Source organism: Protopterus annectens, chromosome 10.part0 (assembly GCF_019279795.1).
Source record: "Protopterus annectens isolate FY-2018-M chromosome 10.part0, PAN1.0, whole genome shotgun sequence".
Taxonomy (NCBI): domain Eukaryota; kingdom Metazoa; phylum Chordata; order Ceratodontiformes; family Protopteridae; genus Protopterus; species Protopterus annectens.
The window spans coordinates 1,135,832,094-1,135,848,089 of record NC_056744.1 but is presented as its reverse complement, the minus strand read 5'-3'; the positions used below and the strand labels follow the sequence as shown (position 1 = coordinate 1,135,848,089).

The 15,996-nt window shown below is 38.4% G+C and overlaps 1 protein-coding gene across 3 annotated transcripts in view; it reads right to left on the bottom strand.

Moving 5' to 3' along the window:
- The window catches only part of MIGA1 (mitoguardin 1), a 1,154,615-nt gene that overhangs the window by 608,383 nt on the left and 530,236 nt on the right, over positions 1-15,996 (bottom strand). For 2 of the 3 annotated variants that reach the window (XM_044085862.1, XM_044085860.1), the window contains exon 7: positions 97-120. The exons of the other annotated variant lie outside the window; for it this stretch is intronic. In XM_044085862.1, the coding sequence (XP_043941797.1) occupies positions 97-120 (24 nt within the window). The remainder of the gene's footprint in view (positions 1-96; positions 121-15,996) is intronic. 3 annotated transcript variants of the gene reach the window in all.

Genomic DNA, 15,996 nt, shown 5'->3' with positions numbered 1-15,996 from the left:
AAATGAAAATAAATATGAAAAGTAATAAGAAAAGGAATGAACACCCTCACAGTTAAAAGAAAACAAAACAAAAAAAAAACAGATTGATATACTTACAGATGAAGCTCTGCAACCTGACAACTTTATTGAGAATGTAGATGGGAAAGGAAAGAGAGTTAGCTTTTTATTAATTAATGATGTAATGCATTTTTTTAATAAGCTGAAAGCCATTTTTCAGACAGTTGTAAAATATAAAGATATCCTGATTCTGTGAAACTTGTTACTTTGAGGTACAGATATCTAAATTTAATAATCTGCATAGAACACATTACACAGTTATCAGTTGTTGATATCAAAGAAGGAACAGTCAGACGTCTAGAAACACGCATAATAATCCATCTAGTTTATAAAAATGGGAAAACAGAACTTCTTTAGAAAGTAGTTAAGGGAATTATTACTTTATTAGGATTCACACTTGAAAAGGAAATAAATCCATTTATTTCTGCATTTTACCCAAAGGATCAAAATATTAGCACGGAAATCATAACGTTGGAATGATAAATGCATATACAACAAAAACCTTAGCAGAGGTCATCTTTTAGCAAAAGACAACTTGTCTCTTAGTAAAATAGGAGAAAAAATTCTTATAATTTCTGAATTTATTAAATGAACAGGAAGATTTTGCATGTCAAAACACTGTGAAGATCATACAGTTAGATAATAGTGAACTTAACTTTACTAACTAATGCTCAAAGTATTAACAATAATGTGCTGCTGGTAAGGGAATTACTAAAATCATACAATGCTGACCTAGTGGTAATTACAAAAACATGGATGAAGAATGAAGACTGGACACCTACTTTTTAAAGTTGTAACACTTATTATTCAAACAGGAAGGAATATCCTGAAATCAGAGGTGGCATCTTACCAAAGATTAAAGACAATACTAATCTATTGGTGTTTAGGTGTAATGTAAATACATTTATACTAACAGTAGAAATTTCTAGACCACTAAGGGATAAAAAAATGTGAAAAAAACAGTATATTTCATGTATTCGTTCAATTTACACACATAATAATAATGGGGAACCGCAATCTCTCTTATATCAGTGGAGTGAAATTGATAGATCAAGTTCATTGAAGCTTATCTTTATTTACTCAGTTAATTGTTTTTCTAGTTCTGTGCATGCAGTTGCTTATGTATTCATTCCCACAGTGCAGAATGATTCCCTAAGCTCCTTCCCATCTCAGTCCATGGGCATTTTATGGGTACTACTCCTCTCTAGGCATCCAGAGTCCCCACTTCTCTGGAAATGATGAATCTCTGTGAAAGGTAGGTAGACAAGCCTGAAAGTTGTCACTTCTTCTAGCAGAAGCAGGCTTACTAGATGAGTCAGACCCTACCCTTCTCATGATGGCTGGGTAGGCTATGAGTCATGCCATATGCCATAGGATGGTTTAATTCCCTGGCCATACTGCACATTCAGTACAACTGTTCCACATGTCGCTCACTACCTGAGCTTCAACAAATTATCCCCTCCCCCACCGGCACATCACTCACAACCCTCTGCCCCTGAAGGGTGTTCAGGCCACGCCTCATAATTTCTCCCTCCAACAGGCACCTAAATCATTAATCATGTTATTCTCACCTGGGTCACAACCAGGATTCCATCACTCTACACTAACAGAACAGGCTTTTTCTTTTTATTCAGTTCTTGTAAGCAAATAATTTGAGACAAATTATTACTAAGTCAGCTAAGAAAGGCAATATACTAGCCAAATTATATATCCCTGATTAAACTGCTAACTATGCTATGAGCTTTCACTTCCTTTAACTGGAAGTGATCATTTAGTTATAACAACAGAAATTAGCATCTGAGGTCAAAAATGACTTGTTCATAACTGGCCATGTTAAGTACATACAAATTATGGACTAACCCTCAATCTCCTCCTTCAAGCTTTCAATCACTTCTAGTCCTTCTCCTTCAGTTCTCAGTTTACTACAGCAGCTGCTAAAACTAGCAAAAAAGTCTAAAGCATAAAAGGATGCTTTTATGCAACTTTGTCTAGTTTATGTCTTTATTATGAAACTGCTTACTGAAGTACACAATGCTACTGGTCCACTGAAATGTATAGCTATAAAATGAATTAATGCTCATCATCTCCCTTTGCTAAAAACAATGATCTGTATTTGTGCTTCATCTGCAATGACTCCATTACTAAGCAGATGTTTTCAAAATACTATTGAATGACATTTTTGTATACAATGTACAAACTTTTACAAAATGAAAATGCTACAGAATAAATTTTCTGCGCAATGCACTAACATTTACAAAATGTCTTTATTCACTGAAGTATACACACACTTGTAAAAATACTGCTTTTTTCTGCACTATGAATAATCTTTAATATGCATAATTTCTTAAGTTCATAGGTAGGTATTAGGCTACTGGCCCTAGAGCCTACATAAGCCTAGCAAAATGATACCCTGGCTTTCGCCACCCAAGAAAAGTATTTTCCTGTGCCCTTGTCGAGCAGAGCCACAGAAGTGATCCCTGGGGTGAATTTCCCATCTCCCATCCAATCATCAAGATTTTTCTTGAAGAGTGCTAATGAGGAGCTTTGTTTGATATAGACAGGTAGTTTGTTCCAGAGTATGGGAAGTCTCTGGGACAGGAATATATCCCTCCAGCATGTTCTGTTTATTGTGGTGACAAGGTTTAGGTCCCTAGAGCGTGTAGCTGAGAGGGATTGGGATTTCTTTAAGTGGAGTATGTACAACAGCACTGGATTTGACATAGCTTTGTATGTTAGGCACAGATCGCCTCTGAGTAGGCGATATGCGACGGAGTAAAGCTGGAGTTTTTTGAGATGGTCTGCGTAGGGCATCTGCTTGAGGCCAGTAATCCTCTTTGTGAAGTATTTCTGCAGCCTTTCCAGCTGTTGTAGGTGTCTTGTGAGGTACATACCAAAAGGGGTGCTGTACTCTATAATGGGTCTAATGAGTGATGAGTAGAGGGGAACAATGACCTCTTTTTTTCCTGGATGAGAAACCTTTTGTGATGAGGTGTGCCACGTAGAAGGATTTCCTGACTACTGTGGCGATGAGATCATCAAAGGAGAGACTACTGTCCACCTGTTTCCCAAGGTCTCATCACACTTTCGGTGTTAAGTAGACTACCACCTATGTGGTAGCTCATGGGTACAGAGTTTTTACCAAAAGGGATGACAATGCACGTTTTGGCATTGAGCTTGAGGCCATGGCTTTGACATCAGGCATCTGTCTCAGCGAGGCCCTTTTGTAGGATGTCCACATCATTAGGAGTATTGATTATGGCTCCTAGTTTGCAGTCATCTGCAAACTTTGTTAGCCAAAGACCTTCTGTGTTAGCCTGTACTTCAGAGAAGTAGATACCAAACAGGAGAGGACCCAAAACTGAACCCTGTGGTACTTCATTTGTCACTGGTCTGAAGTTGGATTTAGAGTCTGCTACTTTCACAGTGTGGGTTCTGTCAGTGAGCCAGTTGGCAACCCATCTTGTGACATAGGGATTTATACCTAGTTTAGTGTGTTTATCTATAATTCCACAGTTGGTGATGGTGTTGAAAGCCTTGGCGAGATCTAGATAGGCTTGTGTGAACCACCTTACCCTCATCTACGGCTTTGGTGACTGCTTCAAAAAAGTCTATCATGTTTAGGAGACATGATCTGCCTTTTACAAACCCGAACTGGGTAGGGTCCAGAGTTTGGAGATTACCAATGTCATTGTGTATATGTTCCATGATGATACGTTCCATCGTCTTGCAGACCAGGCTCGTCAGGCTAATGGGGCGGTAGTTCCCAGGGACCGTGGTGGCTCCCCCCTTTGTGGAGTGGGATAACCGTTGCTGTGCGCCATTCAGTGGGCACAAAGCCTGAGGTGAGGCTATGATTTAACATGGTACTTAGGTGGGGTGCCAGTTCATTCTGTAGTTCGTGTAGAACTCAGCCTGGGATGTTGTCAGGTCCCATGGATACTGTGTTCTTGGCTTTGGAGAGTGTTTTTTTTTACCTGTCCAGCCATGATTACAGGAACTTTGAATTCTTCCAGTTTTTCCCAGTTAATGGTGGGGTAGTTAAAATTGTCCATTATTAGGGTGTTAGGTTGCACCCTAATATTTTCCAGTGTATCAAGAAATGAGGAGTGGGAATCCTGGGGCATGGTGGGGGATCTGTAGCAAGCTACAATTTGGATTGCCCAGAGTTAGTTGCACTTGGATAATCTCGGATGCATTATGCTGAGCAACTAGCCTGGAGGTGTGGATATCCTTAATGAGTATGGAGATGCCTCCGCCTTTAGTGTTTCGGTCCAGGTTAGGTGGCCGAAAAGTGTAGTATGAATTATAGCCTGGTAATGCAGGGGTGCTCTCTGGAGCCTTGAACCAGGTCTCTGTCACTGCACAGATGTTGATGTTCTCCATTTTAAGGAGTGCCTCAAATGAGTGCATTTTGAGGTTTAGACTTCTAGCATTGAGTAGCATTTGGAGTTTTTCTCCCCAGGCCTCTGCTGAAAAGGAGACTCTGTGCCCAGTCAAGACATCCCCAATCAAGAAACACAATAAATAAACACAAATAAATAAAGAGGCATTTGGAAAGTCCATTATGCAACACCGTCTTTAAAGACATGAATGTATACACACTGTAGCATATTTAAAAAAAAAATAAGATTTTGTCTTTTAAAAATGTATTCCCTTTAAGTAAGAAAAGCTACTAAGCAGTATTTGGGTTCTTGATTAGGAAAATAAATCAAGCATTTAAGAAGTGAAAACAAGTAATAAAAAGATTTAAACAATTAGATATAAAGTATTAAACTGGCTATTGAAATTGATCAGCAACAGTACAGAGAAAGGTTATCTGAAGACCTGAAAAGTAGCAACAAAGCTTTTTTGTTTTCATTTACATGAGACAAGGAAGGGAAAAAGTGCAATATGTAGATACTATCTTTTCTGAGGACAGAGTGGCTAGTGTTAGATCCTAGTCAATTGACATTCTAACAGATTTTTTTAAAGCTTTTAGAACTAAGAGAGAGGTAGTTACTACAACATTGGATGACTAATAATTAATTACTGAAGAGCAATATTTAAACATATTACTCAGCAAGGCTTCCTAGTAAAAGTATGGCAATTTTGTGCTCATTTCACAAGGCCTTGGAAACACTCAAATCCATACCTCATCTGAAAGTAACCACCCACAAAGAAAAGCCACTTTGAATCCTACACCCCTTGCTACTTATACATATCAACTTTCAGACTACTCTGCCTCAAGGAAAATGGAACTACCAAAGACAGTGCAATTTTTTTTAATGCCTTTATTAAATTCTTACATTACAGATAATGACATAGGTACATCATCCATAATGGAAAACAAACCATAGCAAATATTTTTCATTTTCATGCATTTTATGTGTGTGTGTACATACTTATATATATATATATATATATATATATATATATATATATATGTGACTTCTTTTTAACATTCACATTATTACATAAATTGCTCAGTTCCTGATTTCCCTTAAACCTCATTTCTCCTCTTGAACATTACTCTACATGTATTATTCCCACAGATTCCTTTTATTTTGCTCCTTCCCACCATGTTGGCCTAGTTCTTTTAATACTTTCTGCTACTTTATGACTACAATATCCTGTAAAGTTATTATTCTCCTACAGGCACTGCATCCAAAATCATACTCCCTCCTTAATTCCCACACTCCACCCCTCCTCCCACTGCATCACAGGATCATAGGAAGTTACTAGGCTATTGGCCCTGAGGCCCTTAGAAGCCTAGTCAAGAATTTAGCCCATGTTCCGACAAGTCAGCACTCGATGCCCCTGTCCAGCAGGGACACAGGTGGAATCCCAGGGGTGTATTTTCTGTTTCCCATCCAGTTATCCAGGTCGCGCTTAAAAAGGGTTAATGAGGTGCTCTGCTAGAGTTCCTATTAGAAGACCGAAGATGCATTCTTTCGCATGTGTTTTGGTCGAACTTAAAAGACTGAAATGGCAAAATATCAAAGCGGCTTTTAAGCGAATTCTTTCCCTGGTAAAGAATTTGCTTGGCCGCTTCGTTACTTTGCCATTTTCGGCACTGTAATGCAGTCTCGGAGTTGGTATATTTAAGTAGGGGGGTGTGGGGGGGCCAACTCTATCTAATTTACTTATAATACATGCAAGACAACTACGCTCTAGTAGCAGGACCTTAATCAAAATCACCAGATCCAACAACTCAGCAGGAGGCTCCCTATTTCCTAACTACATAAGCAGAATCTGGAACACACTGCCCCCCCTGATATTACCTAAGCAAATTCTGTCACTAAATTTAAACAACTAGTAAAGGAATACCTTCTTATCAATAGGCAATGCCCATGCCTTCCCCCAGGCTGACCTCTATACCTCGTAGAAAGCACCACAAAGTCCAAAAATTGTCCGGAGAGCAGGCAAATCACCAAGAAAATTTATTGAAGTACACATAGACTAAGCACATATAAGCTTTCGCCAAACAGCTCGGCTTCATCAGAGTCATTCAATAAAATCAACATAAACCTTTTAAATACAGTGTCAACTCATACCATTGGATGAAACAAGTACCACCTACCCACATCTACTTAATAAATAAATACATAATCCCATTTTATCTTACCTAAATAAATTTAAAAAACCAAATCACTACTTATTTATATTGCTATACAATTAATATATAAAACAATATGCAAATGTCATGTTCAAAAATCCTATCTACAATGTTATTCCAACCTGACCTAAATAGTAATTTGTTAAAATTTTTTTATATATATATATATATATATATATATATATATATATATAATAAATATACATATATTGTATGATTCACAAATAAATACAATTAATAAATATTATATAAAAAACACACATTCACTTCACTAATAAATATAAAATTGTCTCTAAATTACATCATATGTCATATTAAATCTGTTGAGATCTAAGATTTAACATTGGTTTTAAAGAGATGTGGTCATTCAAACCTGGGGGTCTACAGGCATCTAGTCTGATTTGCCATTCTGTCTCCAATGCACCCACCATATTGACCACATCTCCGCCTTCTCCAAAATCCATCACACGCCCAATGACAAAAAATAAAAACTTTTTAAATTCTGTACATTTTGTACTGTGCAAATAAAGTGCATTGTGCATGGCATTGTGCATGTCTTTCTTCCTAATCGACCTCACGTGTTCAGCAATCCTATCCCTAAGTCTCCTAATAGTTTTGCCTACATAGTAGGCATCACAAGAGGAGCAGGATGCTAAATACACAAGATTTTTACTACAACAATTACATTGCCCGGGGCATGGTATGGTGTATTTGTATCCTCCAACACACACATATGAACCTTCGTTCACATACCTACACCACCTACAAAACCCACATTTCTTCATTTTGGACCTATAATTTCTTGTAGTTTTCTTCTCCAAAATTCCTTTTAGATTATTTCCCCTACTATATACCACATTTGGTCCTTTACCCAAAATCAATTTAACATCATCACTAAGAAAGAGATTCCATGCCCCCTTCACTGTTTCTATAACCTCAGGTGTCAAATAGTTGTATTTCACCACTAACCGAACACTCTCTGCTCGATCTATTTCTTCAAATCCATGCTTGTCACTTACAGTCACCCCCCCCCAATATTATCGGGGCATATTTACCTCCTCTTTCTCTAAGTACTTCTTTTTTCACACTAAGTAAAAGTTTCAGAGGGTAACCACGGTCAAGAAACATACCCACCAATTTAAACAATTCCTCCTTAAATACTGTCTCCTGGCTTACCAATCTAGAGGTTCTAACCATTTGAGCCTTAATCAAACCCTTACGCTGGTGAAAAGGGTGACAGCTCTTAAAGTGTAACAGAGAGTTGGAATAGTTCTCTTTTCTGTAAATATTACTGGTGAAACCCCCCTCACTTTTACATATCATGACATCCAAATAATTAATACATTCCTTATGCCATTTGGATGTAAATTTCAAAAAATTAGTTGTTTTACCCAAATAATCAATAAATTCACTTACTGATTCTTGATCTCCTTTCCATAGAATCAGTATATCGTCTAGGAATCTGTTATACATCAGTATCTTCTCAGAATATTTATTAGAGGCAAAAATATATTCTCTCTCCCAGGTCAAAAGCACAGCATTCGCAAACACGGGGGCACATTTTGCCCCCATGGCGACTCCTAATACCTGTTGGAAAAGGTCACCTTCAAATATTAAAAAATTATTTTTCAATATCACTTCCATTAAGTCCAACAAAAAATTAACTTTTTGTCCATTAAATAAACCACTCTTAACCATTGCTCCATGAAACATTTCCAAACCTTCCTGTTGTGGGATAACTGAAAAAAGGTTCACAACATCAATTGTGAGAAACCCAAACTCACAGTCAACTTTACCTACCTCCTTGAACCTTCTTAAACAGTGCCATGAATCCTTAATCACATACTCAACAGCGTTAAACATTGGTTTAAGTGAAATATCAATATACGCTGCAAGGGTCTCCGTTTTAGATCCTCTGGCAGACACAATGGGCCTAAATTCCAATCTATCAGCCCCTTTATGCACCTTCGGAATACCGAACAGCGTCGGAATTTTTGAAAATTTAACCAATAGTCATATTCTATTTCATTTATAGTCCCCTGAAATAGAGCATCATAAAGAAAAACATCAATTTTCGAATATGCTCTATTTATTTCACTTCTTGACACAACCACATATGTTTCATCTCTGTTTAAAAGCGCAGATATCTCAGAAATATAATCTGTTTTTGTCATGATCACTGTCCCACCTCCCTTGTCCGGCTTCATATATCTGTAGATCCCTGATTTCTTAAGGGAGTCTAACAAATCCCTTTCCTGTGTTGATAAATTATCTTCAAAAACTTGAAAGTTATTCAGCCTCTCCCTTAGCTGGGTTTCAACTAATCTTTCAAACCCTACAATTTCCGGATGGGGCGGGGGCATAAATGCACTTTTCCTCTTAAAGGGGTTGACTGGTGCAGAAATATTCACATTAATTTGTTCACTGTCTCTACCCCCCCCAGAGAAAAACATTTTTAAATGCATTTGTCTAGTAAATAATTTTAACTCCAACAGGGTTTTAGCTATATCAAGCTTAAACATAGGAACAAATTTTACTCCCTTTGAGAATATTTCAAAATGTTCATCGCTAATGGTTAAATCTGTATAGTTGTAAATACAATAATCTTTTTTCCTGTGCACTTTAAAATTAATGCCCTCAGTACTAGTAGATCCACATTTCTCATAGTTTGTATGCACAATGCAACCTTCATCTACAACATTTTCGTATACATTCATTTCTGTTTCCATCAAACCACAATGTACAGCCACCACATTAATGTCATTGTGTGTCAAGCTTGCATCACCAATATTGTCAAAACTTCCATCAACATCTAACACAACATTATTACTAGAATCATAAACATTTTCCCTACATAAAATTACATTACAATTTATTGTTTCATCCACAAAACTCTCCCCCCGTATCAATACCTCCCCCTCCTGTTGATTCTTCCATTCCGTCTGCCATTCTCCTGTGCCTCCCCCACACTCATTTCCCTGTTGCGGAGCCTCTCCGATCTTCGAGGCAGATGCTCCATGTCTAAAAAACCATTTAGACTATTAACATATTCATTAACATGATTTTCATCATTAGCTTCAAACTCATCACTCACAATTGTATGCTCAGTCTCAAATACCCTTTGTTTAGATCCAGGGGGGTATGCACATTTATTATTATAGTCCACAGTGTCTCTTTTAAGCTTTTTCTCTTTTGTCTCCGAATTCTTCAGGACAAAAGCTTCTATATTCTTAATAGCTCTATCAAAATTGATTTTATACTGTTCAAACAGCAAATTTGTAGTAATACTTACATAGAGCTGCCCAATTTCTTCCTTCAAATCACTCAATTTGTTTTCATTGTTTCTTATAATAATATCTAGCATGTCCATTCCTGTTTTATTGAATAAGTCCACCAGCTCAAAAAACGCTGTCGATCCCTCGTCAATTCCCATAGGTCTTTTCCATAGACGGAGACCCTTGGGAACCTGTTTAAGTTCCTTAGATTTAACCAGAAACTTTGAGTCCAGCTGTATCGCTCGATATTTCACACACAGTTTTTCATATTATTCAGATTATTTTTTGTATAATATTTAGTTTAATCTCTTCCCACATATCTTTATTTACCATAATACACATACACCCAGACACCTAAATATGGGTAATTTTGAACCAATTCATGTGTGGGTACATAGTTTACTATTAAAACCTTTGTTTTACCTGCATTTATTTTAAATCCTGAAAAAATTTGGAATTGTCTCAGAATGTTACAATACAAAATTGGCCTTTCATGGCTTTATCAAACACAAAATAATATTGTCTGTAAGGCATTATTAAATTTAATGATACCGGATGACAGAAAAGCAAATACTAGAAAATGGAAAATAAAAAGGTCAAACCAACTTTGATGCACTGAATATTTTAAAGGGGCTAAAAGAGCCATATGTGAAGCACATTACATAGAAATAAACTGAATTGATGGGAATATGTACAGAGTAAAATTCAGGAGGAGGAGTGAAGTTTAAGGGAAAGCAGGAATTCAGCAATATATGTAATGTTGGCGTTAATAACGGTTATACACACACATATACATATATACTGTATAATGTATGAATATAACATGTTAATATGGTTTGTTTTTTTTTCTATTACTGTATGTGTGCCTATACCTTAAGTGATAATTTATTAAGTGTTTAAAAATATTGTCTGCAAATACAACTAACTTTTTTGATTACCATACCAATTATATTCTTGAATTTGTGAGTCTCTTATTTTCTTTGCCAGTGACTCTAAAAATAAAGCAAATAACAGAGAGGAAACAGAACACCCCTTCCTGGTTCCTCTGTTCAAAACACAGTTTGTCAGACAAAAACACTCTCACATTAATTATTGCCTATGACTCTTCATATAGCCTCTTAAATCAACCCTACTACTCTTATCAGGGAATGCAAATTCTGTCATAGCCTTACTTAAAATACCGTAGCTGACTCTACTGAATGCCTTCTCAGCATCAAGGTCCACCAACAACGGCGTTTTTTTTTTTTACACTCTGCATCCCCCTGGACCATCATTGCTTTATTAATGTTGTCAAATGTTTACCTCCCCTCCACCAAACCACAATATTCCAAATCTAACAATTCCAGTAACACTATTTCCATTCTCTTAGCTAGTATTGACGTAAGCACTTTATAATCATGGTTTAAAAGTAAAACGGGACTTTATAAAGCGGAGTCTGAATCAATGTTTTTACCCTCTTGTGAGTAATACAGTAAACAGCTTTCTTTCAAGATGCTGGTACTTTCCACCCTCTTTTAAACTACAGTTAAATAAATCTTTCCAGATCTTTATCACTTTCTTTCCTCTCAACTTCCAAAGGAATACAGTGTAGTCCTGCAGACTTCCTTGTTGATTGATTATACATCATCATTTTTATCTCATCCCTTCCTATATTAGCTATTAATTTTTGAGCCTCATCTGCCACTAACCTTAGCATAATTAAGTCTTCATACATAATTCCACTTGTACCTTTTTTTGGTTTCCACATCCCCCGCTTTATATAAATTTTCATAAAAATGTTATGAATTTCACTATAAGATCTCTGGCTATTTTTTCTTGTTATAGGCTCCCCAAGTCTGGCAACAGCCCTTTATACTTTATGTTGCATAAATCATTGTACTAAATGTTTTTGTGCTATGGAGTTATCAAAAATAGTTGCTTAACAGCAACCTCTCTAAATTCATGCATACTAGCCAAGATTCTCCTTATTCTATAATACTTTAACCTTTGCCAACTTTTCTGAATAATATCTGTTACTTTTCCCTATATTTTTCTCTCTTAATTTCTATAATGTTTATAAACTCCATTTTCATTTTACCCACTCACTAATTATCCGTTCTGAAAAATGTCTATCTTCCCTAATAACTCTCAAATCATTTCCACTATCCATTAAATTCCTCTCTTTAATATTAAATTCCTCTATTTAACAGACTGCATCTTTAGATTTTATCAGTGCATGATCTGAAACAGTTATTGGATGTGTTACAAAGCTTACAATTAGACATATACCTGTGAAATATAGGGATGGATTCCACAAGATAGTTGTAAACAGGGCAGCATGTTGAAGGATGATGTAAATGCACCAGCAGCAAACAATATTCCATAATGGATGGTAAAACAGCAACAAGTAATAATGTATTCAGTGTAGGATAATTGCAGACTCCATATACATCCAATAGACTCAAAAACATGAATGCGCCCAATGCATATAAAATGCAACAGACTAGTGTGCCAACAATATCATGCAAGCACCCAGTGAAAGCCATTTGTTCTTACCCTTAACACTAATATATATTCTATTAATTCCTAAGCAATCCTGCGGATTCCACAAAACATAACAAAAAAAAAACACAAGATGCATTTCATGAATTAGTGCAGGCTAGGGTACTACAAACCATAACAGAAGACAATCTGAAAATGCATCCGAGAAAGCAGCCAGTAAGGTGCCAAGACAGGCTACAGTTTAGCCAGCCCTCTGAACAGGAAATAATAGACAGATACAAATTAGATAGACAGCTGGTGCAGGTTGTGTGCAGGGATGAGTGCACTTCTCATGTACACTCTGACTGGTAACTCAGTACTGGTAGAAACAAGTACAAGGGTGTCTGAAGTCTGGGTATATTGGCTTCTGGGACATTTTAGTGGCATATAGGTGGTACCACAGCAGTGTGCCAGACAGCTGCCAGTGGCATTCTAGCACAATTCCTAGCAGTAAAGTGCACGAAAGTGGATGAATGCATCCACTTTTCAACAGCCATGGAGCTGAAAACTTTTATATAGCAGTTCTATGCCACTGCCAACTTCCCTTGTGCCCTTGATTAAATTGACTGTATCAATGTCCCAATCAAAGCCCCAGCATTACTTAATGCCAGCAGGTACATCAATACAAAGGGGTGGCCATCATTCAACTGTTAGGTAATATGCTCTGCAGAAGGTCTCAAGAGCAATATCATGGTAACACAACCTTGGTAGTGTGCATGATGCAGCAATTTGGAAGGAAAGTGCTCTGAGAGCCACTTTCCAACATGGTGAAATACTGGAGGGGCTTCTGATGGTAAGTACATGACCACTGCTATACTGTATGCAGTACCCAGACATGTGCACAGTAAGCATGATGAATAAAAAAGTAGTCATGTACTCACCATAACGTTCCATCTGAGTAGTTAGACTTCATTTGTCATCAGCCTGTGGGGTGTCGAATCCGGACCGGATCCGAGACAGCAGTTTCACCAGCATCTGATCTGAGCTCCACGCTCTTCCCCTTACCCATAATACCACTCCATCTCCTTCCTTCCCTCAGATCGAGGTTGCTATACCCCTCACATGAACCTGATCCAATAACCTTCACTAACCAAGAAAAAGGAGAAGAGACGCAAAGGCGCACTCTCCTATCTGCCAATGCAGAAGCATAAAGAGAAGGTCTGGGGGAAGGAGGGAGAGATGGTTGATTACAAATGAAGTCTAACTACTCAGATGGAACGTTACGGTGAGTACATAACTTCTTTATCTGAAGTAGTTGACTTAATTTGATCATTAACCTGTGGGACAGAGTCCCCAGCTACCAAAAACCTTGGGTGGCCCTCATGGAAGAATATTTCAGAGCACCACGGAGCCAAAGGATGTTCTCCCCCGCGAAACCATGTCCAATTTATGAGAAATGAAGCTGTGAGATGAGGATCAAGTAGCCACCAAACAAATATCGTCCAAAGACATTCTAGACCAAAAGGCAGCCGACGTAGCCATGGACCTGGTAGAATAGGCATTTATCCTACCTAGAAGGGGCATACCTTTGTCTTTGTAAACCTGAAGGATACACAGGGAAATCCATCTAGCAATAGTTACCTTAGAAACTGGTTTGTCCAGAAAGGGCATAGCAAAGGACACAAACAACTGGTCAGACTTGTGAGAGGCTTTAGTCCTGTGTAAGCAGAAATGTAGCTGTCTATGCACATCTAACAAATGCAATTTATATTCACCCCTGTTCTGAAAATATGAAAAGAAAACAGGTAAATTGATTGATTGATAGTTATTTGTTTCTGAGGCCACTTTAGGCAGAAACCCTGTCTTTATGAAAAATCATATACGGAGGTTTGACAGATAATGCCTGGAGTTTTGACACTCTCCTAGCCGAGGTAATAGCCACTAGAAAAGCTGTCTTCCAGGATAAAAATTTTAAGTCCACAGAAGCAGCAGGCTCAAAGGGGCGGAGCAACCAAAACTTGCAAAATTAGTCGGAGCAACCAAAACTTGCAAAATTAGTGTAAGATCCCAAGGAGGGGTAGGATCTTTAACAGGGGGCCTTAAAAGAAAGGTACTTTTAATAAAGGTTTTGCACAGTCTGGAGGAAGCTAAAGAAGCCATGTTCTCACCTACATGGAAATTGGAAATGGCTGCCAGTTGAACTATCACTGTAGATGAGCTGGTACCCTGCCGGAAAATGTATGCCAAGAACTCAAGGACCGCTGGAACAGGAGTTGTGAAAGGATCCAAATCCCTCTGAGAAGCCCAGATAGAAAAACGCTTCCATTTGCTATGGTATATTTTTCTGGTAGACAATTTATGAGCTGCCACCAGAATAGTCTTGACCAGGGAAGACAGACTAGGAGTCCTAGCAATCAAGGGAACTGGAGCAGCCAGCTGCAGACTGCCCAGGTCTGGATGAGGGACCCTCGAGGGGTGTGAAATGAGATCCGGTATCTGATCCAAGATCCAAGGAGGAACTACCAGATGAGACCAAAGACAGGGAAACCAGATTTGGCGAGGCCAGAATGGGGCAATGAGGATGACTCTGCTCCCCGACCGGTGAGTCTTTTGGAGAAGTCTTGTCAAGAGAGGTAAAGGGGGATAAGCATAAAGAAGATTAGGAGGTCAAGCATGGGCCAGTGCGCCTGTGGGGGGGTTTCAGAGCAAAGAAAGTACAGTTTTGTACCTACCATAAATGTAGATGTCCGAACTGGATAGCATCTGCAGTCATAACAACTGGGTTGTCCTGTCGTCAGGCAGCCCTTCGGTCGGCCGGATTCCAAAGTCTGGGTCCGGCTTCGGCTGATGTCGCACTTCACCCGACGCCATCTCTGCTGGTCTTCGGGTATAAAGGCATCAGCCGACGCCATTTTCCTCAGTGTTTCTTGCCCCAGATGCCAGTTGCCCTCTTGGAAGGCTAAATTTTGGGTAAAAATGCCAATGTTTCCAAAAGGATAGAAGGCAAACACAAAAAATAAGCATGTATGCACATATATACAAGAGACTCCCCCCCCCACCAGCTAGCTATTAGGAGGGTAAATACCCTAGGAGTACCACAGAGGGGAAGGAGGGAGGGTAATCCTGACTGCAGATGCTATCCAGTTCGGACATCTACATTTATGGTAGGTACAAAACTGTACTATGTCCTTCATGGATGCATCTTCAGTCATAACAACTGGGTAGAATACCATAGCCAACTAGGGGAGGAGGAAGAATAGATTATGGTGTGGTTAGGATCCCTTGCAGTACAGCAGTGGCAAACCCTGCTCGGGATCTGGAATACAGAGGTAAATTATAATGCTTGGCAAATGTATGCACGGAGGTCCAAGTAGCCGCCTCAATAATGTCCTTGGTTGCCACTCCTCGTAAGAAGGCTGTGGTAGTGGCTGTTGCTCTTGTAGAATGAGGCCGTATGTTCTGTGGAATTGGTTTTCCATGGAAGGAGTAACAGAATCGTATGCAATTTCCTATCCATTTGGAGATTGTCTGTTTGGAAATTGCTTTTCCTTTCCCCTTCCTGTTGCATAGGCTACAAAAAGCTGGTCAGTTTTTCTGTTACTTTTGTTC